General features: G+C 57.0%; 1 protein-coding gene across 9 annotated transcripts in view; it reads right to left on the bottom strand.

The window, feature by feature from the left end:
• SLC4A3 (solute carrier family 4 member 3) overlaps positions 1 to 25162 on the bottom strand; it is an 83642-nt gene that overhangs the window by 5076 nt on the left and 53404 nt on the right. For 8 of the 9 annotated variants that reach the window (XM_073304800.1, XM_073304803.1, XM_073304801.1 and 5 more), the window contains 10 exons: positions 23476 to 23660; positions 19839 to 20055; positions 19107 to 19331; positions 18575 to 18723; positions 15335 to 15529; positions 14634 to 14840; positions 13410 to 13499; positions 9701 to 9867; positions 8896 to 9149; positions 5884 to 6053 (listed from right to left, as the gene is read on the bottom strand). In XM_073304800.1, coding sequence (XP_073160901.1) covers positions 5884 to 6053; positions 8896 to 9149; positions 9701 to 9867; positions 13410 to 13499; positions 14634 to 14840; positions 15335 to 15529; positions 18575 to 18723; positions 19107 to 19331; positions 19839 to 20055; positions 23476 to 23660 — 1859 coding nt within the window. The other variant, XM_073304804.1, reaches the window with a different exon arrangement.

Raw genomic sequence — 25162 nt, forward strand, 5'->3', positions numbered from 1 at the left:
TCTACAGCACGGCCCCACTGAACGCTCGGCCCCAGCTCCCCGTCTACAGCACGGCCCCACTGAACGCTCGGCCCCAGCTCCCCGTCTACAGCACGGCCCCATTGAATGCTCGGCCCCAGTGCCCTGTCTACAGCACGGCCCCACTGAACGCTCGGCCCCAGTGCCCTGTCTACAGCACGGCCCCACTGAACGCTCGGCCCCAGCTCCCCGCCTACAGCACGGCCCCACTGAACGCTCGGCCCCAGTGCCCTGTCTACAGCACGGCCCCACTGAACGCTCGGCCCCAGCTCCCCGCCTACAGCACGGCCCCACTGAACGCTCGGCCCCAGTGCCCTGTCTACAGCACGGCCCCACTGAATGCTCAGCCTCAGCTCCCCACCTACAGCACGGCCCCACTGAACGCTCGGCCCCAGCTCCCCGTCTACAGCACGGCCCCACTGAACGCTCGGCCCCAGCTCCCCGTCTACAGCACGGCCCCACTGAACGCTCAGCCCCTCCAGCCCGTGTGTCGCCCCATCCACCCAGAGCCAGCTCCCCGCCTACAGCACGGCCCCACTGAACGCTCGGCCCCAGCTCCCCGTCTACAGCACGGCCCCACTGAACGCTCGGCCCCAGCTCCCCGTCTACAGCACGGCCCCACTGAACGCTCAGCCCCTCCAGCCCGTGTGTCGCCCCATCCACCCAGAGCCAGCTCCCCGCCTACAGCACGGCCCCACTGAACGCTCGGCCCCAGTGCCCTGTCTACAGCACGGCCCCACTGAACGCTCGGCCCCAGCTCCCCGTCTACAGCACGGCCCCACTGAACGCTCGGCCCCAGCTCCCCGTCTACAGCACGGCCCCACTGAACGCTTGGCCCCAGCTCCCCGTCTACAGCACGGCCCCACTGAATGCTCGGCCCCAGCTCCCCGTCTACAGCACGGCCCCACTGAACGCTTGGCCCCAGCTCCCCGTCTACAGCACGGCCCCACTGAACGCTCGGCCCCAGCTCCCCGCCTACAGCACGGCCCCACTGAACGCTGGGCCCCAGCTCCCCGCCTACAGCACGGCCCCACTGAACGCTCGGCCCCAGCTCCCCGTCTACAGCACGGCCCCACTGAATGCTCAGCCTCAGCTCCCCACCTACAGCACGGCCCCACTGAACGCTCGGCCCCAGTGCCCTGTCTACAGCACGGCCCCACTGAACGCTCGGCCCCAGCTCCCCGCCTACAGCACGGCCCCACTGAACGCTCGGCCCCAGTGCCCTGTCTACAGCACGGCCCCACTGAACGCTTGGCCCCAGCTCCCCGCCTACAGCACGGCCCCACTGAACGCTCGGCCCCAGTGCCCTGTCTACAGCATGGCCCCACTGAATGCTCGGCCCCAGCTCCCCGTCTACAGCACGGCCCCACTGAACGCTCGGCCCCAGTGCCCTGTCTACAGCACGGCCCCACTGAACGCTTGGCCCCAGCTCCCCGCCTACAGCACGGCCCCACTGAACGCTCGGCCCCAGCTCCCCGCCTACAGCACGGCCCCACTGAACGCTCGGCCCCAGCTCCCCGCCTACAGCACGGCCCCACTGAACGCTGGGCCCCAGCTCCCCGCCTACAGCACGGCCCCACTGAACGCTCGGCCCCAGCTCCCCGTCTACAGCACGGCCCCACTGAACGCTCGGCCCCAGCTCCCCGCCTACAGCACGGCCCCACTGAACGCTTGGCCCCAGCTCCCCGCCTACAGCACGGCCCCACTGAAAGCTCGGCCCCAGCTCCCCGCCTACAGCACGGCCCCACTGAACGCTCGGCCCCAGCTCCCCGCCTACAGCACGGCCCCACTGAACGCTCGGCCCCAGCTCCCCGTCTACAGCACGGCCCCACTGAACGCTTGGCCCCAGCTCCCCGTCTACAGCACGGCCCCACTGAATGCTCAGCCCCAGTGCCCTGTCTACAGCACGGCCCCACTGAATGCTCGGCCCCAGTGCCCTGTCTACAGCACGGCCCCACTGAAAGCTCAGCCCCTCCAGCCTGCGCATCGCCCCATCTACAGCATGGCCCCACTGAACGCTCGGCCCCAGCTCCCCGTCTACAGCACGGCCCCACTGAACGCTCGGCCCCAGCTCCCCGCCTACAGCACGGCCCCACTGAATGCTCGGCCCCAGTGCCCTGTCTACAGCACGGCCCCACTGAAAGCTCAGCCCCTCCAGCCTGCGCATCGCCCCGTCTACAGCACGGCCCCACTGAACGCTCGGCCCCAGCTCCCCGCCTACAGCACGGCCCCACTGAACGCTTGGCCCCAGCTCCCCGTCTACAGCATGGCCCCACTGAATGCTCGGCCCCAGCTCCCCGCCTACAGCACGGCCCCACTGAACGCTCGGCCCCAGTGCCCTGTCTACAGCATGGCCCCACTGAATGCTCGGCCCCAGCTCCCCGTCTACAGCACGGCCCCACTGAACGCTCGGCCCCAGTGCCCTGTCTACAGCACGGCCCCACTGAACGCTTGGCCCCAGCTCCCCGCCTACAGCACGGCCCCACTGAACGCTCGGCCCCAGTGCCCTGTCTACAGCATGGCCCCACTGAATGCTCGGCCCCAGCTCCCCGTCTACAGCACGGCCCCACTGAACGCTCGGCCCCAGTGCCCTGTCTACAGCACGGCCCCACTGAACGCTCGGCCCCAGCTCCCCGCCTACAGCACGGCCCCACTGAACGCTCGGCCCCAGCTCCCCGCCTACAGCACGGCCCCACTGAACGCTCGGCCCCAGCTCCCCGCCTACAGCACGGCCCCACTGAACGCTCGGCCCCAGCTCCCCGCCTACAGCACGGCCCCACTGAACGCTCGGCCCCAGCTCCCCGCCTACAGCACGGCCCCACTGAACGCTCGGCCCCAGCTCCCCGCCTACAGCACGGCCCCACTGAACGCTCGGCCCCAGCTCCCCGCCTACAGCACGGCCCCACTGAACGCTTGGCCCCAGCTCCCCGTCTACAGCACGGCCCCACTGAACGCTCGGCCCCAGCTCCCCGTCTACAGCACGGCCCCACTGAACGCTCAGCCCCTCCAGCCCGTGTGTCGCCCCATCCACCCAGAGCCAGCTCCCCGCCTACAGCACGGCCCCACTGAACGCTCGGCCCCAGTGCCCTGTCTACAGCACGGCCCCACTGAACGCTCGGCCCCAGCTCCCCGTCTACAGCACGGCCCCACTGAACGCTCGGCCCCAGCTCCCCGTCTACAGCACGGCCCCACTGAACGCTTGGCCCCAGCTCCCCGTCTACAGCACGGCCCCACTGAATGCTCGGCCCCAGCTCCCCGTCTACAGCACGGCCCCACTGAACGCTTGGCCCCAGCTCCCCGTCTACAGCACGGCCCCACTGAACGCTCGGCCCCAGCTCCCCGCCTACAGCACGGCCCCACTGAACGCTGGGCCCCAGCTCCCCGCCTACAGCACGGCCCCACTGAACGCTCGGCCCCAGCTCCCCGTCTACAGCACGGCCCCACTGAATGCTCAGCCTCAGCTCCCCACCTACAGCACGGCCCCACTGAACGCTCGGCCCCAGTGCCCTGTCTACAGCACGGCCCCACTGAACGCTCGGCCCCAGCTCCCCGCCTACAGCACGGCCCCACTGAACGCTCGGCCCCAGTGCCCTGTCTACAGCACGGCCCCACTGAACGCTTGGCCCCAGCTCCCCGCCTACAGCACGGCCCCACTGAACGCTCGGCCCCAGTGCCCTGTCTACAGCATGGCCCCACTGAATGCTCGGCCCCAGCTCCCCGTCTACAGCACGGCCCCACTGAACGCTCGGCCCCAGTGCCCTGTCTACAGCACGGCCCCACTGAACGCTTGGCCCCAGCTCCCCGCCTACAGCACGGCCCCACTGAACGCTCGGCCCCAGCTCCCCGCCTACAGCACGGCCCCACTGAACGCTCGGCCCCAGCTCCCCGCCTACAGCACGGCCCCACTGAACGCTGGGCCCCAGCTCCCCGCCTACAGCACGGCCCCACTGAACGCTCGGCCCCAGCTCCCCGTCTACAGCACGGCCCCACTGAACGCTCGGCCCCAGCTCCCCGCCTACAGCACGGCCCCACTGAACGCTTGGCCCCAGCTCCCCGCCTACAGCACGGCCCCACTGAAAGCTCGGCCCCAGCTCCCCGCCTACAGCACGGCCCCACTGAACGCTCGGCCCCAGCTCCCCGCCTACAGCACGGCCCCACTGAACGCTCGGCCCCAGCTCCCCGTCTACAGCACGGCCCCACTGAACGCTTGGCCCCAGCTCCCCGTCTACAGCACGGCCCCACTGAATGCTCAGCCCCAGTGCCCTGTCTACAGCACGGCCCCACTGAATGCTCGGCCCCAGTGCCCTGTCTACAGCACGGCCCCACTGAAAGCTCAGCCCCTCCAGCCTGCGCATCGCCCCATCTACAGCATGGCCCCACTGAACGCTCGGCCCCAGCTCCCCGTCTACAGCACGGCCCCACTGAACGCTCGGCCCCAGCTCCCCGCCTACAGCACGGCCCCACTGAATGCTCGGCCCCAGTGCCCTGTCTACAGCACGGCCCCACTGAAAGCTCAGCCCCTCCAGCCTGCGCATCGCCCCGTCTACAGCACGGCCCCACTGAACGCTCGGCCCCAGCTCCCCGCCTACAGCACGGCCCCACTGAACGCTTGGCCCCAGCTCCCCGTCTACAGCATGGCCCCACTGAATGCTCGGCCCCAGCTCCCCGCCTACAGCACGGCCCCACTGAACGCTCGGCCCCAGTGCCCTGTCTACAGCATGGCCCCACTGAATGCTCGGCCCCAGCTCCCCGTCTACAGCACGGCCCCACTGAACGCTCGGCCCCAGTGCCCTGTCTACAGCACGGCCCCACTGAACGCTTGGCCCCAGCTCCCCGCCTACAGCACGGCCCCACTGAACGCTCGGCCCCAGTGCCCTGTCTACAGCATGGCCCCACTGAATGCTCGGCCCCAGCTCCCCGTCTACAGCACGGCCCCACTGAACGCTCGGCCCCAGTGCCCTGTCTACAGCACGGCCCCACTGAACGCTCGGCCCCAGCTCCCCGCCTACAGCACGGCCCCACTGAACGCTCGGCCCCAGCTCCCCGCCTACAGCACGGCCCCACTGAACGCTCGGCCCCAGCTCCCCGCCTACAGCACGGCCCCACTGAACGCTCGGCCCCAGCTCCCCGCCTACAGCACGGCCCCACTGAACGCTCGGCCCCAGCTCCCCGCCTACAGCACGGCCCCACTGAACGCTCGGCCCCAGCTCCCCGCCTACAGCACGGCCCCACTGAACGCTTGGCCCCAGCTCCCCGCCTACAGCACGGCCCCACTGAACGCTCGGCCCCAGCTCCCCGCCTACAGCACGGCCCCACTGAACGCTCGGCCCCAGTGCCCTGTCTACAGCACGGCCCCACTGAACGCTTGGCCCCAGCTCCCCGCCTACAGCACGGCCCCACTGAACGCTCGGCCCCAGCTCCCCGCCTACAGCACGGCCCCACTGAACGCTCGGCCCCAGCTCCCCGCCTACAGCACGGCCCCACTGAACGCTCGGCCCCAGCTCCCCGCCTACAGCACGGCCCCACTGAACGCTCAGCCCCTCCAGCCTGCGCATCGCCCCGTCTACAGCATGGCCCCACTGAATGCTTGGCGCTTCCAGCCCATGCATCACCCCGTCAACAGCACGGCCCCCGTGAACACTCAGCCCCAGATCCCCATCAACAGCATGGCCCCACTGAATGCTCAGCCCCTCCATCCTGCATGTAGCCCCATCCACCCACCCCCAGCTCCCCACCTACAACACAGACCCACTGAACGCTCAGCCTCTCCAGACAGTTCACGGATAGTTCCCCTCTTACATCTCCCACCCATCAGCCACCCCCATGTCCTAGCCCCAGCTCCCCGAACAGCCCCTGCTCACTCACCTTGATGACGTAGACGTGATCCGGGTGGTGCTTGGATGGCATGAAGATGAGGAGGAGACGCTCGTAGAGCTGGATGCCGGTGAGAGACGTGACCCCCATGTAGAGGAAGATCCCGAAGAGCACGGCCAGGGGGATCCGGCGCAGCATGTTGCCCATCACAATGGACAAGCCTGCAAGGACAGAGCTGAGGGCATCACTTACCTGCAGCCTCCCCAGCTGCATGCCTGCTGCACATGGACCATTGTCCTGACACCGCCTGCGTCTCTCTAGCTGCCACGTGGTACAGAGTAGGCGCAGTCACTGTCAGGAGTCCCCAGCTGGGGGAGCTGTGGAGAGCAGGATGGGGTGGGGGCTCTATGGAGCTGTCAGGGGCAGGGCTGGGGCAGGGCTAATGTGCTGGCCATGGGGAGATGTCGGGGGCAGGGCTATGGCGGGGGCTGTGGGGAGCTGACAGGTGCAGGGCTGGGGCGCTGGTCATGGGGAGCTGTCGGGGACAAGGCTGGGGCAGGGGCTGTGGGGAGCTGACAGGTGCAGGGCTGGGGCCAGGCTAAGGCGCTGGCCATGTGGAGGTGTCAGGGAAAGGGCTGGGGCCGTGGGGGCTGGGCTGGGGCGCTGGCCATGGGGAGCAGGTCGGGCACTAGTTGTGGGGGCAGGGAGGGGCACTGGCTGTGGGGAGCAGCTGGGGCGCTGGCCGTGGAAAGTTGTCCAGGGAGGGTTGGGGCGCTGGCCATGGGGAGCTGTTGGGGCCAGGGCTGGGGCGCTGGCTGTGGGGAGCAGGGTTGTGCACTAATTGTGGGGGCAGGGACGGACACTGGACGTGAGGTAGAGGTGCTGGCCGTGGGGGGCAGGGTAGGGGCACTAGCTGTGGGGAATGGGTGGGGCACTGGTTGTACATGCTAGGTAAGGTCGATGGCCGCAAAGTAGCAGGAATGGTTTTGGGGCCAGGGCAGAGGTGCTCGCCACAAGGAGCGGGGTGGGGTGCTGGTTGTTGGGGGCAGGGTAGGGTGCTGACCACGAGGTAGGGGTGCTGGTTTGGGGACAGGCCAGGGGTGCTGGCTGTGACAGGGTAGGGGCGCTGGTTTTGGGGGCAGAATGGGGTGCTGGCCATGAGGTAGGGGTGCTGTGTAACTAAGCTGGCCTGACATGAGTAATTACCACTTGGAGGGAGGCCTCATTTCTTGGAGGATAGAATTTGAGAGGTGTATAGACCATTAGGTTGAAAGGGACAGAATGTCTGAGCCAGCTGAGACAGGAGGGAGAACAGCCAGGAACCCTTTACTAACAACAGACAAGACGAGCTAGGAACACAGAGGTGAGGTACAGAGTAGGTCGAGCATTTTGGACCCCAGAGAACGCGATGAAGTGTTCTCCCAGAGCTGGACAAGCTCTGTGGAAAAGGTCTTGGCAGGAGTCCCACCACGCTGGTTGGGGGAGCGGAGTAGGGCCGCTGGCCATGGGGGTGCTGCTAACCCTACCCCTGGATGACCAAGAGTGCTAAAGGAATTGGCGGATGTGATTGCAGAGGCATTGGCCATTATCTTTGAAAACTCATGGCAATCGGGGGAAGTCCCGGAAGATTGGAAAAAGGCTAATGTAGTGCCCATCTTTAAAAAGGGAAGGAGGAGGATCCTGGGAACTACAGGCCGGTCAGCCTCACCTCAGTCCCCGGAAAAATCATGGAGTATGTCCTCAAGGAATCAATTCTGAAGCACTTAGACGAGAGGAAAGTGATCAGGAACAGTCAGCATTGGAAAGTCATGCCTGACTAATCTAATTGCCTTCTATGATGAGATAACTGGTTCTGTGGATGAAGGGAAAGCAGTGGACGTGTTATTCCTCGACTTTAGCAAAGCTTTGACATGGTCTCCCACCGTATTCTTGTCAGCAAGTTAAAGAAGTATGGGCTGGATGGATGCACTACAAGGTGGATAGAAAGTTGGCTAGATTGTCGGGCTCAACGGGTAGTGATCAATGGCTCCATGTCTAGTTGGCAGCCGGTATCTAGCGGAGTGCCCCAAGGGTCGGTCCTGGGGCCGGTTTTGTTCAATATCTTCATTAATGATCTGGAGGATGGTGTGGATTGCACCCTCAGCAAGTTTGCAGATGACACTAAACTGGGAGGAGTGGTAGATATGCTGGAGGGTAGGGATAGGATACAGAGGGACCTAGACAAATGAGAGGATTGGGCCAAAAGAAATCTGATGAGGTTAACAAGGACAAGTGAAGAGTCCTGCACTTAGGACGGAAGAATCCCATGCACCGCTATGGACTAGGGACCGAATGGCTCGGCAGCAGTTCTGCAGAAAAGGACCTAGGGGTGACAGTGGACGAGAAGCTGGATATGAGTCAACAGTGTGCCCTTGTTGCCAATAAGGCCAATGGCATTTTGGGATGTATAAGTAGGGGCATTGCCAGCAGATCGAGGGACGTGATCGTTCCCCTCTATTCGACATTGGTGAGGCCTCATCTGGAGTACTGTGTCCAGTTTTGGGCCCCACAGTACAAGAAGGATGTGGAAAAATTGGAAAATGTCCAGCGAAGGGCAACAAAAATGATTAGGGGACTGGAACATATGAGTTATGAGGAGAGGCTGTGGGAACTGGGATTGTTTAGTCTGCAGAAGAGAAGAATGAGGGGGGATTTGATAGCTGCTTTTAACTACCTGAAAGGTGGATCCAAAGAGGATGGATCTAGACTATTCTCAGTGATAGCAGATGACAGAACAAGGAGTAATGGTATCAAGTTGCAGTGGGGGTGGTTTTGGTTGGCTATTAGGAAAAACTTTTTCACTAGGAGGGTGGTGAAACACTGGAATGCGTTACCTAGGGTGGTGGTGGAATCCCCTTCCTTAGAAGTTTTTAAGGTCAGGCTTGACAAAGCCCTGGCTGGGATGATTTAGTCGGGATTGGTCCTGCTCTGGGCAGGGGGTTGGACTAGATGGCCTCCAGAGGTCCCTTCCAACTCTACGATTCTATGACCTCTGCCCCCCAGGTTCAGTAGCTTGGGGCTCACCGACGAGGACAGCGATTGCAACTCCTGTCACGCGCTGCTCCTTCACCTCCTCGATCTTCGGCTTCTCCCCCGGAGCGATGGCCTTGCTCATGACGGTCAGGGCATTGACGTGGGTGACTGAGCGCACGGTGGCAGCAGTCAGCCAAGGGAGCCCGAACAGCGCGCAGAGGCCGCCCATGGTACCGATGAGCAGCAGGTCCAGATGGAAACCGGAGCCTTTCAGGAGCTTCCTCTCCTTCTTACTGACAATCAGGCTGGGGAGAGAGGAGGGTCCTGCTGTCGGCGCCAGGCCTGCTCAGCCCCAGGTCCCCCCATGCCTGTGCTTCTGGGGCAGACCATGTGCCCAGTGGCCCTTGGAGCAGGGAGCATTGCTCATGAGCTGCAGAGGTGCAGTTGGCAAAACGAGCGGCCAGCCAGAGGAGAGTCCAGCCTGGCACGTGGGGGAAAAGGGGATATTCTTTGCCGCTCCTGGCCATTCTCCTCTCTGCCAAGCCCAGGGACAGGCTCCTTTCCTGGGTGAGGCTGGCGCAGGCTATGTAGACTCCACCTGGCAGGGGAGGGAAACCCACAGCCACAGTCACTGTGCAGGAAGAGCCATTACAGGAGAGTCCCAGGGAGCAGAACCCTGCCTCCTCATGTCCAGACTGGGCATCCTGCAGCCCAAGCCTGTGACTGAGGCTGAATGTCCAGGGCCCAGCCCAATGAGGAGAACCCCCCACCTCGTCCATCTCCCTGCACAGTTGCCAAACACTGGCTCAGAGCTCAGTGGGACGAGGGAGCTGTGGGTGCAGGCAGCAGTACTCACGTGGTGATCTGGGTCTCCATGAAAATGAGGATGAAGACCAGGAGTGCAGGGATGGCTGAGGCAAGCATCATCCACATGGGAAAGGCCTGTCGGCTGCCCAGGGGGTGAATGAACCAGCCGCGCTTCTGGGGAGACGTGACTGACAGCCCAGTGGGAACATTCAACTTCTGTGAGAGCAGGAAAAAAACAACATTTACTCAATGACATTCAGCCCCTCAGCCCCCTATGGCTCTGACCTGGCTCTCAGTACCGCTGGGATCCTCAGCCCCCTATGGCTCTGATCTGGCTCTGGGTACCGCAGGGATCCTCAGCCCCCTATGGCTCCGACCTAGCACTCGGTACCGCTGGGATCCTCAGCCACCTATGGCTCCGACATGGCTCTCGGTACCACAGGGATCCTCAGCCCCCTATGGCTCCGACCTGGCACTCGGTACCGCTGGGATCCTCAGCCCTCTATGGCTCCAACATGGCTCTGGGTACCACAGGGATCTTCAGCCCCCTATGGCTCCGACATGGCTCTGGGTACCGCAGGGATCCTCAGCCCCCTATGGCTCCGTCATGACTCTCGGTACCACAGGGAGTCTCAGCTCCCTATGGCTCTGATATGGCTCTCGGTACCGCTGGGATCCTCAGCTCCCTATGGCTTTGACCTGGCTCTAAGTACCGCAGGGATCCTCAGCCCCCAAGGCTCCAACATGGTTCTCGTTACCACAGGGATCCTCAGCCCCCTATGGCTCCAACATGGCTCTGGGTACCACAGGGATCCTCAGCTCCCTATGGCTCTGACCTGGCACTTGGTACCGCTGGGATCCTCAGCTCCCTATGGCTCTGATCTGGCTCTAAGTACCGCAGGGATCCTCAGCCCCCTATGGCTCCAACATGGTTCTCGTTACCACAGGGATCCTCAGCCCCCTATGGCTCCAACATGGCTCTGGGTACCGCAGGGAGTCTCAGCTCCCTATGGCTCCGACCTGGCCCTCGGTACCACAGGGAGTCTCAGCCCCCTGTGGCTCCGACCTGGCTCTCAGTATCCCTGGGATCCTCAGCCACCTTTGGCTCCCACACGGCTGTCAGTACCACAGGGAGTCTCATCCCCCTATGGCTCTGACATGGCTCTAGGTACCGCAGGGATCCTCAGCCCCCTATGGCTCCGACATGGCTCTCGGTACCACAGGGAGTCTCAGCTCCCTATGGCTCTGACATGGCTCTAGGTACTGCAGGGATCCTCAGCCCCCTATGGCTCCAACATGGCTCTCGGTATCACAGGGATCCTCAGCCCCCTATGGCTCCGACATGGCTCTCGGTACCACAGGGAGTCTCAGCTCCCTATGGCTCTGACATGGCTCTAGGTACCGCAGGGATCCTCAGCCCCCTATGGCTCCAACATGGCTCTCGGTATCACAGGGATCCTCAGCCCCCTATGGCTCTGACATGGCTCTAGGTACTGCAGGGATCCTCAGCCCCCTATGGCTCCAACATGGCTCTCGGTATCACAGGGATCCTCAGCCCCCTATGGCTCCGACATGGCTCTCGGTACCACAGGGAGTCTCAGCTCCCTATGGCTCTGACATGGCTCTAGGTACTGCAGGGATCCTCAGCCCCCTATGGCTCCAACATGGCTCTCGGTATCACAGGGATCCTCAGCCCCCTATGGCTCCGACATGGCTCTGGGTACCGCAGGGAGTCTCAGCTCCCTATGGCTCTGATATGGCTCTCGGTACCGCTGGGATCCTCAGCTCCCTATGGCTCTGACATGGCTCTCAGTACAGCAGGGATCCTCAGCCCCCTATGCCTCTGACATGGCTCTCGGTACCACAGGGATCCTCAGCCCCGCACAGCTCTGACCTGGCCCTTGGTATTGCACATGTTAAATCCAGAAGGGGCCATCATCATCCCCGCATTCTGAGCTCCTGCATAGCCCATGCCAGAGACCCTCATCCCTCCCTTACTGCATCCAGCCCATCAGCTGCGGTTGAGCAGGGGTGGAGGTTATCGAAGGAAGTGCCTGGGCTAGATATGAAGACTCCCGGTGATGGAGAAGCCTGGGTGGCCTGTTCCGGTGGATGGTTCCCCTCCCCGTTAAACATCAGTGCCGTATTTCTAGTCTGCATTTGTCTCACTTCAGCTCCCAGCCGCTGGGTGTCACTCTGCCTCTGTCTGCTGGGTTAAAGAGCCTTGGCTCTCAGGGCTTGTCTGTCTGGTTCAGGAGTCTCAATTCTACTGAGCACTAGTGTGTCGCACACTGTCCTGGGGGCTGGCTCTGGAGTGGGCAAGTACCCAGCCTGCCTGTGACAGGCTCCACTAAGGAGAATGAGCTGACCCAGCTGGATGGCAGTTCATTAGGTAAGGAGCACCCAGGCCTTAGCCAGGGTCATGAGGGCTCAGACAGGGAGTGGAGCAGAGAGATAGAGAGCTCCTAAGCAGAGCTCTTCTCAGGGCTCAGCGCGGAGCTCAGCAAGCAAGGGACCTGAAGAAGAAGCTTTGAAAGGGAAGAGCTGTGAATGCCAAGCCCTAGCAGAACTTGGTCCCAGTGAGAGGACCTCACCAGGCGCTGCAGATCACAGAGGAATTATATGCCAATAGCTGCCTTGGTTTGAGCTCTGTGGGGACCCTTCCCCAGAGATTCTGACTCCAGAAGAGGATCCTGGGTCAAGAGCTCTTCATAGGTAAGGAGCCTGGATGGAGGTAGATGAGGGACATAAGTGGAGTTGATAGACTAAGGTTAATTTGGACCCCTTCTTCCTTCTCTCCCCCCATCTTGGAGGCTCATTTGTGTAGCACATTTCACCATTTTGAATTTAATAAACTAGACCCCTGAAGAGGCACAGTTTGATATATATAAGCCTCACTGGACTTCTTGAAAGCATGTTAAGGGAAACTGAGGCAGGGATGCAACCAGGGTTTCATGTACTAAGTGGCTCAGCGGGACTCTGCTGGTGTGGACTAAAAGTTCCCATTTCAAACAATACTACGTTAATGTGCACAAGGGAACTTTTAGTGCACACCAACAGGGTCCACACAGGACAGTTAGTCCACAACACGTTAGTGTGCATTAGAATTTTACGTCCTTGGGGAAGACTAATGTACTATGTAGACAAGCCAGAAATCTCCCTCCCCCTCATCCCCCCGGAAGGTATTTACAGACAGTGATCGAGTCACCTCCTCACTCCTCTTGGATACACGAAATACAATGAGCTCCTTAGTCTCACTGCGAAGCAGGTTTTCCAGATCTCAAACTGTCTCTGAGCCCTTTCCAGATACTCAGTATCCCTTCTGAAGTGCGGGCACCAAAACTGGACACAGCCTCCAGTAATGGGTTTTGTAATGCTGAATTCAGAGGGAATACCACCTCCCTTCTCCTATTTAGATTGCACAGACCTCAGTTGTACACATTTCTAATCCAGCTCTCGGTAACACGCAGACCCTCAAACCTGCACAACTCTGATCTGGCTCTTGGTGTCACAGGAACCCTCAGTCCCTTATGGCTCTGACCCACATCTTGGTAGGACTCAGTGCCTCCCGGGGCTGCTCCCACAGCTATGATTCGCAGAAGTATGTGCACAAAAATCTCTCTTTGGTTTGCACCGTATTGACCGAGAAAGTGGGAAACACAAAAACATCTAGTTACACAAGCACAATGAATGGAACAATCAGTAATCCCAACCATGCTGGACTGGTGTCCAGGCTTGATGGGAACGCCAGCACCTACCTGTGTGTACGTGTCTGTGATGGTGTAATCCACCAAGACCATGACCAGGATCGAGATGGGGATTCCAAAGTCTCCAATGATCCGTCGAGCCTGCAAAGCAAACACATTTCAGTGGGAATGCGCAGGCCAAGCTCTTAGACGCTGCTACAATGCCAGGCACTGTACAGAGCCCTGAGACAGGCTGACGATCCATCCCATCCAAAGGACAGGCAAGATGCCCACTACAAATGTGAATGCTGCTAGTGAACAGAGGAAACAGGAGCTCTGGTCACTCCCTGACCGCACTGGGCTGCTTTTCTCCCTGCTTGGGCCCCAGCTGCTCTCTAGCCACATTCAGGTATCTGGGCTGCTCCAGACACCATCTGGCCCTGGGAGACTGGGTGGGAAGCCAGCAAACACCAGGCACATTCTAGCTGGAAGTGCCTTAGGAAAGCACTCAGGTCCCAAGGCACTGAATGCTGTATTAGTGCCTCAGACGGGCAGACGGATCACAGAGAGAACTAAAATTAAGTTTATCCCTCCTTCCATGCCAGGTCATTCTGACACACACTGCAGTCCAGTCCCCTAGGATTAGCCTGACCTATGGAGACTCATACACCCACCAGTCCCTATGGCTGTAAAGCTCCAGTTTAGCAGACCCTTGACTCCAGATTCAGCCAGAGAAGCCTTGCTGAGGGCCTGAAGTGTTTAGGCCCAAGCAGTGTTTGGGCTGCTGGATTCCTCCATCTAAAGATACCCTGGGGCAGATGTGGGTAGGACAGATAAGTGTGAGCAGCAGCCAGGTCTTATCTATGGCCTTGGCCTTGTGCCAAGGGAGCCTGCCCTCTCCAATGGCATTCAGAGGACTGTTGGTGTTTATTTTACGGGGGCGGTCCCCAATGGCACCAGACTCACCTGGAGAGAGACAACACACCGGGGTGCCAGCTCTCTCTTCAGGCAGCTTCCTATCAGCATAAACAGCCCTTTGCCCACACAGGCCTGGTAAGACCACATGAGCCAGGACAGGGTGCCAGGTTCAGACATGCTGGAATAGATAATGCTGGTGCCACAGAGGGCAAAAGTGTGCAGCCAAAAGGGATGCATGGTGGATGAAGAAAAGGAGGACTTGTGGCACCTTAGAGACTAACCAATTTATTTGAGCATAAGCTTTCGTGAGCTACAGCTCACTTCATCAGATGAAAGGGCCACAGGATTGGGCCGTTGGGACACAGCTCAGCAGCTTACCTTGCCTCCTAAGAAACGGCTGTTCTTGAACTTGCGCATAAAGAAAGCGATGAAGAAGGTGCCCAGCATGAGGATAAGTGAGAGGAGGGCAGTATTGGGCTGCATCCTGGTTCCCAGAGACATGGCATCAACAGAGAGCGTGCTGGCATTCAAGCCACTCTGCAAACTCGGCGGGTAAAACTTCAGCAAAGGATGCTCTGCAAACACCTGGACAGGGGAGACAAGCAGAGGGTGCAGTCACCAACCTGTGCAGAGGGACGGGGGAGGACAGTCAAGTGTGAGCTCAGCACTGTGTGTTGCCAAGCCCATCACGGCACATCCCCAAACAGCTCATCTCACAATCTACCCGTGAGGTTAGAGGAAGAAAGAAAAGAAAAAACTAGTTATGCATCCAGGTACTGCTGCAGGGGAAGGGAGAGAAGGTTTGGGGTGTGTCCCTCTACGCTCCCCGCAAAGACCTGTGCACAGCAATGCGGTCACAGCGCACAGGGGGCACTCATGTTTGGGGACTTGAGGGGTGGCAAAGAATTGTTTCACAGGCCCAGTCAGAAATGCTACGGCACTCTGGCCCTGCATCAGAGATGCTATTGCTATTGTTCTCTCTATCGATTGTGGGAGGCACGTGGCCACTATGGTGGCAGGTGCCTAGATCAGACAGCTGGGCAGACACTCTGTAGCATCTCTCCCTAGGGACGGTTCACCTTGTAGAGTTTATAGAAGGTTTCGTAGATGAAGATGAGGGAGATGAGGAAGGCAAAGATCTCCTGTGTGAAGGGCGAGATGTATCGCACCAGGAAGCTGCCTTCAGCTGCCACAATGATGAAGATGAAGACAATGAGCCACAGGCCAATCCACACTCTGCCCGTCAGGTACTCGATGCCTTGGCTCTGGCAGAACTGAAATAGGGAAATGAAGGGTTAATCACAGCCCATGGGACAGCCTCTCTCCTCTGCTCTCCCACACACACTCTCCTCCCCTCTCCCATTCTACATGGTTCTTTATCAATTTCTGGAATGGCGTGTGTACATTTTTCCATGTAGCCTAGCAGGGAAGGGGTTAAGGTATGGCTGGAGGGAACAGAAAATGCTTCATTTGCTGAGTAAAGTCACAGACTTAGTATCTGTTGTTTCACTGGCCTGTCCTGCTCAGACTGCAGTGTTAGTTACTGGGGCGCATCCCAGGCACACTGTGCATTGCACATCCCCTCTGCCCTGCTTCCTGCCATGCTACAAATAAACATGACACCAACACAACTCCCCAAGAAAACTCCTGCTCAGTCTAGTCACCAGCCCCCCAGGAGAGACCAGGCCGCATGCTTGGGTTCAGCTGTAAGGCAGACTACACCCCTGTCAGACAAACGCCCAGCAAGCCCCGCGGTAGGCATGCAAAGGAACTTCCCCAACCAACGGCAGCTGAACAGACCTAGAAAAACTCCCTCTGCTATCGGAAGCACACAGTGTCCTGTGCATTGACTACCACCTCAGTCAAAGCACCGCACACTCCAGCCCCAAACCCTAAACACACTCCACTCCTATGCAAGCCTGGCTACTAATGCCAGGAACAACGGTACAGATAACCCCACTCAAGCACAGAGAACACTACAGATGGGGAGGAAGGAGGGAGGGAGAAGCACAGAACTCTGACAGGCCTTCACCCGTTACAAAACCCACAACCCCAAACTAGTAATTTAATCATAATAAACACTACGGATCACCACAGAACTGTCAATCAAACGGCAGTCACCACTTTATATGAAGTGTATGGATTTCCAAAAAGCCATGGATACAGTGGATAGAACAGGGTTATGGAAGTTACTATGCTACAATGGAATCCTCAGAAATTTTCATTAGGAGCTTTTATGAAAATATGACGAGTCAAGTAATACATAACTGACTCAGTCATTCAAGGTTACTATGGGCATCAGAAAAAGATGTCTTATGGCACCCGCAATCTTTTTACTCGTAGTGGGTTGGGTAATGAGAAAGACTACAGAACAACCAAGGGGCATACAATGGAGCATAGGCGCCAAGCTCTGCTGGCGCCGGTGGGTGCTAGACCTGCCCCGGCCCCAGGCCCTGCCCTGCCTCCACCCCTGCCCCGCCCCCATTCCAACCCCTTCCCCAAATTCCCGCCTCTTCCCTGCTTCCTCCCCTGGGCGAGCCGCGTTTCCGCTCCTCCCCGAGCTTGTTTTGCGGCGGCAAGCACTGGGAGCTAGGGGAAGAAGCGGGGACGCAGTGAACTCAGGGGAGGAGGCGGAGGTGAGGTGAGGCAGAGGGGCTGGGAGGGGAGCTTGGCTGCTGGCGGGTGCAGAGCACCCACCAATTTTTCCCCATGGGTGCTCCAGCCCCGGAGCACCCATGGAGTCGGCGCCTATGCAATGGATTGTCACACAGAAGTTCGAGGACCTTGACTTTGTAGAGGACATCAACTTGCTATCCCATGACATTAGAAAGATGCAACCCACAATGCATTATCTCCAGGCCTATGCACAGTTAGCAGGCTTGAAGATCAACACAGCAAAAACTAAAACCATGAGAATCAACACATAACAAGACACACTAATAACACTTTCTGGGACTGACATAAAAAAGTTCTGATGTTTCACATATCCTGATAGCACTGAAAGTACAACAGGAGGAACAGATGACATTAAAGCCGGAATAGCAAAAGCCAGACATGTTTTGTAACTCTAAAGCCAACCTGGAAAAACTGAAATCTTGCCTTCCAAACTAAACTTCAGATATTTAATACAATTGTAAAGCTGGTCTTACGAAGCGGTGTTGAAACTTGGAGACTTATTTTGACCTTTCTATCAAAATTCCAATTTTTCATCAACAGCTGCCTTAGACAAATGCTCAATACCAGGTGGCCAGAAAAAAATCACAAACGAGGAGATCTGAAAGAGGATGAAACAGAAACCAATAGGATAGGAAGTTATGGAACAAAAATGGAGCTGGCTAGGACATATGTGGAGAATAACATGACAAGACATGGAGCCCCTGGGTGAGAGGTAATAAGAGAGAAAAAGGATAACATGCAAACACACAACAGAAGCAGAATGGAAAGCTCCCAAAATGACATGGGAAGAAGCTAAGACTACAGCAGGAGACTGGCAAAGATGGAAGACCGTGGTGATGCCCTTAGGTTCTGCATGGGATAGAGAGGCATAAGAGAAAGCACTTGAACACCAAGAAACACAGACTCCCTGGAAATGTGGAAAAGCATGACTAGACCCACTGTACCTGACCCTGAAAGACATTTTCCTTTCCACAGTCCACAACATAAAGATGCACAAGAATGAGACGTCTCCAAACTGGCTGGCATAGACCCTCTCTGAACATAACTCGGGGATAAGCAAGAGGCAGCACAAATAACCACAATATGAAATCCCCTGCTGCCACATCAGAAATGAAGAATAATGCTAGGTGAGTGGTTACTGCTCTCCTACAGAGACTGGACTGGACTGCATGGGATGCAGGCTACAGTGGGATACAGTTAACTGAATCTGGAAAATCTGCACGCAAAAGAGAGGAGAAAAAGTGACTGAGAAAAGGAGCGTGGGCTGCACGTATGAGCATTCACCACAGCAATGCAGATCAGGGCCTGGTTTGGGCAGGAGCTTGGTTTATATCAGGGCTGCTGGCTAGGGCAGCACTGTGAAGCATTAATAAAATCACAAGCCTAGACAGGCTCAGTGGAGTGGACCATGGTGAGAGGAGGCAGAAGTGACTGGGGTGAGCTGGAAGGGACAGGCAGGAGGGCAGGGCCAGCACTGGGTGCCCTGTGGTATGGTAGCAGTCTGCAGGAACGTTTCGGAGTCACCCCTTTCAGCGTCAGAGGAGTGCAGCTGCCCCTCTGATCAGATAAACCATGGCAAGCCAAGCACAGTGCAATGGCTGAGGAAGCATGGGGCAACATGTGACATGATGGCTTACAAGTACCTTGAAAAAAGCTTCTTCAAATACCAGAAGGGGCCCCGAGAAACCAATGACAAGGAGCGGCTGAGCTCCAAGCAGGGAGAACAGGATCCCCAGAACTGAGGTGGAGATGATCAGCTCCGAGACCCCCATGAGACCCTCTGTCTTCTCTCCTAAGAGAGAACAACGTGTATGTGATAAGCCGCCCTGTGGAGAGCGCAGTCCCCCATAGAGTTACTCTGGGGCGGATACACCATGCACAGGCAGGGAGTCCCCTCCTCCCCCCTGCACAGACATAACTGCCCTGCACTGGGCAGGGGGTCTCACATTTGAGGGTAGAACCCCTCCTCCCCTCCTGAGAATCCTGGAGCTGGAGAGGTCGAGTCACATGGAGAGAGCGCAAGCTGTGTGCAAAGCACAGCTGCAGCCTCCTGAGCGAGCGGCGCTGAAGCCCTGAGGCCAGAGCAGGCACAGAATCTCAGACGGCAGAGCCAGCGCCCCCCAGTCCAGCCCGGGCTAGTTTGTGCAAAGAGCAGACAGAAAGCAGGCCCATTACCTAGGAGTCCCCCGAAGGTGATGGCAGGAGAGAGAGCAGCAAAGTAGATGAAGAGAACGGCTGCAAGGCACTGGCTGTGCAAGGCGTCTCTGATGTCACTGAGATATTTGGGGTACCTGCGCTTTATGTCCCGAACCAGACCTCCAAAACAAATGCCGGTTCGTCTCAATGGGTCGTCCTCAGCGTCCCCCTCCTCTTCCTCCTCAGCCTTCACTTCACACAGCTCTGGGGAGACATGGTGTACTGGGGTTACAACGGGAATGTAGGAAAGAGATCCACCCCTCTCTCCTGGGGACAGATGCTGGCAAATACCCACCTCCCACAGAACAGGTGAGCAGGAGGCAAAAGCTCGGCAGGCTCCCTACACACCCCACATGAAACCTGGGCTTCCCCTCCACCCCCACCCCACGGCCATGCTCCACCCCCTGGGCCTGATGCCCCCCCATGTCCGTGCTCTGCCCCCCTGGGCTTCCCGCACCCCATGGCTCCCCATAGCCATGCTCTGCCCTCTTGGGCTTGCCAGCCCCCTGGGGCCTCCCACACATCCCCATCTCTGTTGCAGGACTCAGCCCAGCTCACCCCACACTAGCTGTCCTCGCTTTATCCTATGCAAGGGGGAGGCAGAGGCCTCCTAGCCAATGCCCCTGGCACAGCCCCCATTGTGCCCTCCCAGGGCAGACAGGGAGACACTGGATGCAAATTCATTATCTGCCAAAAACAGAGTGAGGAGACCTTTAGCTTCCTGGACAACCCCTTCCTTCGTGGACTTCTTCTGCTCCCTCTCCTTTCTCTTCCTCAGTAACTCTTTCTGGAAGGTAGCGATAGACCTGAGCAAGTCTTTCCCCTCCACTTCTGATGGGGGGATGACAATGCTGCAGTCCAGGAATTCGTTGATGGCATTGAGGAGGTCCTGGCGGTCGTCAGCCATGTACGCAGCCTCGTGGAAGAGCTGCAAGATAGACAGGAGGCTCAACCAAGCCAAAGACACCACCAGACTACTTCTGCAGCTGCACAGCGCCTGCCCTACTGCCATAGCCCAACAGATCCACATGCTCCAGCATCCCTGCCCCACTTTCCATGCCAGAGCAGATCCCATCTCCCTGGGATCTCTTCTCCTTCAGGTGTTGGATCAGACCAGTGAGACTGCTAGCTAGATATCCCTACCACCTGGTATCAGAGCAATCTGCTCATCTAGCCAGTATCATAGCTCCTGTCACACCAGCGTTATGTAGCTGTTTTAGGCTGTTCTAAGGGACTTTTCCCACACGGTCTCTAAATGCCAGGAGTCAAGGAGATGCTTCTAGTTCAGAATCCAATTGACTGGTGAGTCAGGCACTCAGGGACCACAGAGATGGATGGAGTATAAAAATTGGATAGATGGTGCATAAATAGATCAGATCGCTGGTCCACTTGGATCAGAATCCAGATTACTGATGTGACACAAAAGAGCACTGTTCTCTCTAATCTCATCTTGTGTACTCTGCCGCACTGACAGACTAACAGGGAGGAAATCAGTGCTGTGGGAAAAGGCTAGGAATTGTTAAGCACTGTAACTAAGGCACAAGAGAACAACGCTGCCTGGATTGCCCTCAATACTCAAATCATCTGCAGTTCTGCCTTAAGAAAATGACTATACTCAAATGTCATGCTTCAAGGCTTCACCCAGATGCTTGCAGGAGTCAGGAAGGAATTTTTCTTCCAGTGCACTATTGGCCAGATGTATTCTGGGTGTTTTTTTCACCTTCCTCTGAAGCATCATTGATTGGCCACAATTGGAGATGGGACATTAGTGCGGTGGACAGTGTTCTGAGGTGGAACAGAGAGTACTCTTTCTAAATGCCTGATTGAGATGTGTTGCTCACATGCTCAGGGTCATTCTGACGCCAGATCTGGAGTGGGGAAGGAATTCCCGCTCCACCCCTTGGGGGAGATTGGCAGAAACCTTGGGGAGGGGAGGGGGTTCACCTCCCTCTGCAGTATGCAGTGTGGATTTCCCTATCGCTGCAGGGCCTCAGGCATTGATGGCACCTTGGTCTCTCCTGTTCTCTCCCTGAGGCACACAGCAGCATCTCCTGAGGACTGAAATGCTTTGGTCTAACTTAGGTCTTTGGGCTTAACAAGGGGTATCTGGGTGAAATTTAATTGCCTGCGGTATACAAGTGGTGATAGTACATGAGCTCATGGTTCCTTCTAGCCTTAAACTCTATGAAACTACGAAAGAACTTGGAATGCCAGGCACAAGGGGCAGTCAGTGCCAGGGGCTTCTCAGACACCTGAGCGTAAAGACATGGAACATGGGGGAGGCAGCCAAACGGGAACTGTCAGAGGGAATCCTTGCAAGGAAATGGAGAGTAAGGCCATGCCTACACTATGGCTCAACAGGGTGCCATAGCTGTGCCACCTTAGCACTGTAGTGTAAATATTTCCTGTGGCCACTGGAGGGGTTTTTCCGTTGCTGTACGTTATCCACCTCCCTGAGCGGTGGCAGTTTGGTTGACTGAAGCATTCCTCCACTGACCTAGCCGCATCTACGCTGGGGTTAGCTTGTCATAGCGACAGTGCTCAGGGACGTGAACCTCTGCAAGCTGTAGCAACGTTGACCTAACTTTCAAGCGTAAACCATGCCTAAGTTTCTGCTGCCCGGAGGGTTAAAGGAAGAAGAGAGGTTTAGAGAAAGCAGGGGGACAATCGTGCAAAGAAAAAAGCAGGCCCATTAACGACGGAGGGAGGAGTTTAATGAGGACTGTGAAATGGCTGAGGTACTGCACCACTTTCAGAGCATGTCTGAAGTGAAAGGGATGGGGAATTAGGACGGAATTAGAAGTCTGTAAGGAGGTCAGGGACAGCTGAGCTCTCTGCAACATACAGACTCCATGGAGCTGCAGCTTCAAATTCTGGCTAGGCTAACTTGGCCCTTCACCCTTCTGATACCTAGCACTTGGCATGGCCAAAGCACAGCACCAATACTAACTAGCTAATCCTCCCACCTGTGTACCACGTCACTACCATCCTCCCCAGTTCACTGACAGAGAAGTGAAGGGAGAGGGAACTGGACTGACCAGGGCCACCCACAAAGTGAGTGCAGAGCCAGGGTTAAAACAGTACAGCTGCCGGTTCCCAGTCCAGGGCTCGGCCCATCAGGCCCATGCACCTCACTCTGTGGTGTCTTTCAGCTGAGAGCCCTCAGAAGCCAAGGAGCCACCTGCTCTACATGAACATTCTAGTGCCGAGCGCAGGGCATTCGGACAATCTCCCCTCCTATCAATCAAGTTTCCCTGTTATTCTCACAGTCCCAGTCAGTCCCTCTTGAGCAATAACCAGCAGATCCCCCAGGCTTCTTTGGATGGACTCCCTTCTTCTGGATCATGAAGCTGCACTCCATGCAGCCTATAAGTCTCTGTGCTGACGCCGATCTGGCTGGGTTTGTTACCTAGCAAACAGCTGGGGATATAAAGTTTCCTATGTACAATCTCCTGCAGCCAAGAGGACGCTGAAAGCTAGTCCAGGAATGTTTCATTCTCACTCTTCTCCTCCAACCCTGGATGTCTGTAGCAGGCGCCTATAATTGTCTCTCCTTTGTCATTCCTTGTCAGAGAATGAGTTTCACTGCCACACTATTCAATCCTAAGGTTAGACAATAATCTGCAACAGTCACCGTCACTTCTAGCTCTTGACGTCCATGTTCCCTGTGCCAGCCAGGCACTGGGCACTGACACACAAAAGCATCAACCCTCTTCTCATTCTTCCTCTGCCATTTCAGAGCACTCTCCCTCTTGCCTTGCGCTGGATGTTGGAAGTACACACGAGCTGAGCACAATGGCCTCTTCTCCTCTGCCAGACTCTGAGGACCCCTTTACTCCTGCTCTTGGAATGAAGTTTCTGGGGATCTCTCCTTTTGTGTTCACCTCCCAATTTAGCACTTCCTGTCCCAGCCTGATGTCAGTCCTGGTCTCTCTCTTTCACAGAATCATAGAATATCAGGGTTGGAAGGGACCTCAGGAAGTCATCTAGTCCAAGCCCCGGCTCAAAGCAGGATCAATCCCCAACGAAATCATCCCAGCCAGGGTTTTGTCAAGAATTACCTTAAAAATCTCTAAGGAAGGAGATTCCACTGCCCCCTAGGTGACCCATTCCAGTGCTTCACCACCCTCCTAGTGAAAAAGTTTTTCTTTTGTACTGGGCCATCCTCCCTGTCCCAGGCTTGGCTTCTCTGATAAGACCTGTCCCCCCCAGTGCTCCCTGTCCCTAACCCCTGTCCAGAAGAGACTTGGTACAGAGCCTCTGCAGCTTTTCTGTCCTGTGTCTGACCTCTGTCCCACCATACCACTATTCCCCATGCTCTAGCAGGAATGCACACCCAGCGCCTCACCTTGTCAGACATCAGGGTAGAAATGGACCGTCCAATTTCATGGTAATCGACGTTGGCCTGACTGGGTCCCAGCAGGACAAAGATGAACCTGACCGGAATTGGGACCTCCAGGACAGATTCCAGGAAGACAGCCTCATTCAGCCGGACAAAAGCCATAGTGGGCTGTTCAAGGAACTGCACACAGCCTACCAGGAGGCAAAGAACAAAACCACAAGGTCACGGCAGAAGTCAGGAGTCCCAGGTGACAGAGACAGCAGCCACAGAGCAGCACTAGCATGGAGAAGGGAGCCCCTGGGCACAGGCCCCATGGTAACTCTCTCACTCAGGCATATGACCTCCCTGCACCATCTGCCCGGACATGCCCTGGTAACATGTTGACAGTGACATACCTCACAGCTTGAGGGAATTGAAACGTAAACCTGAATCTCAGTTGTCACTGAAAAGACAAATAAAGTCTCTTTTCTCGGCTTTGACAACACTCCTGACATAAACCTTCGGATGGGGATGGAAATGTAGTATGAGGTAGCCCTTGCAGTGCAATCATTAAGATTGCGCAGAGGTTTCTGTTTACAGCCAATTTTTCAAAGTGCTCTAAAATCCACATGCCTACTGAGATTGGTCTGAACATTACTGTGTCAGTTGAGGATCCAGGGTACAGTTAGTGAAGCCAGGTTGGGAGCAGTTGGTCAAGAGGTTCCTAAGATGCAGCCCCCACCAAATTACCTCATTTAAAAATCTGCTGGCTCTTATAGTGTATTTTTGCCCTGCAGCTAGGGAAAAAATAGAGGCAGGATCAACAAGGAACTGACATGAGTTTATCTCAGCTAGTGAAAGCCAACAAGAACCAGCCACCAAGCAGTCCATTTTTTAAAGTGCTATAAAATTAACAGGCACATTCAAACAGGCTTGAAACGTAGCCCTGGTCTACTGTGACGAAATGAGACTGTTCTATAATATTTTTATGAGTCCAGTATGTGCCTCAGTTTCCCCTATGTGCTGTGTTGTTACCCAGTGGGTGGAAAAGGCCTCTCAGAGCAGGCCAGGAGACGTAGGTGTGGGTGTCACCGAGCTGTCTGGGTCTGGTCCGGTCCCCATAGCAATGGAGCATTGGAGAAGACAATGGCAAATCCAGTCACCAGGACAGTGACACCTAGCAGCCAATGTCCTGGAGTCTGACAAAAAAAGCTAAGTCAGCATGATCCTTAGTGTGGACACAGATAAACTGGTAGAAAGGTGCCTTGTATTTACAGTCCCTACATTCACAGCAAGAAGCTATACCAGTATAAAGATATAAGAACATAAGAATGGCGATACTGGGTCAGACCAAAGGTCCATTTAGCCCAGTAGCCTTTCAGGGACACTCAGAACATGGGGTTGCATTCCTGACCATCCTGGCTAATAGCCACTGATGGACCTTTATAACGGTCTGCCTCCACACGAAGGGTTGTACCACTTTAACTATACAAGTTTCTAACTGATAAAATGGTACAAAAACAGTGTGTAGACAAGCCCTTATTATGGCAGTTGACGGGGTACAGATTGTGGTGTACCTTTAGGGCCATTCGTTCAGTTGGCTCCTAAGATACAGCTCCCCTCAAAATAACCTCATAGATTCATAGAGTTTAAGACCAGAAGGAACCATTAGATCATCTTCTCTGACCACCTGTGGAGCACAGATCAGAGAATT

Source organism: Lepidochelys kempii, chromosome 11 (genome assembly GCF_965140265.1).
Source record: "Lepidochelys kempii isolate rLepKem1 chromosome 11, rLepKem1.hap2, whole genome shotgun sequence".
Taxonomy (NCBI): Eukaryota; Metazoa; Chordata; order Testudines; family Cheloniidae; genus Lepidochelys; species Lepidochelys kempii.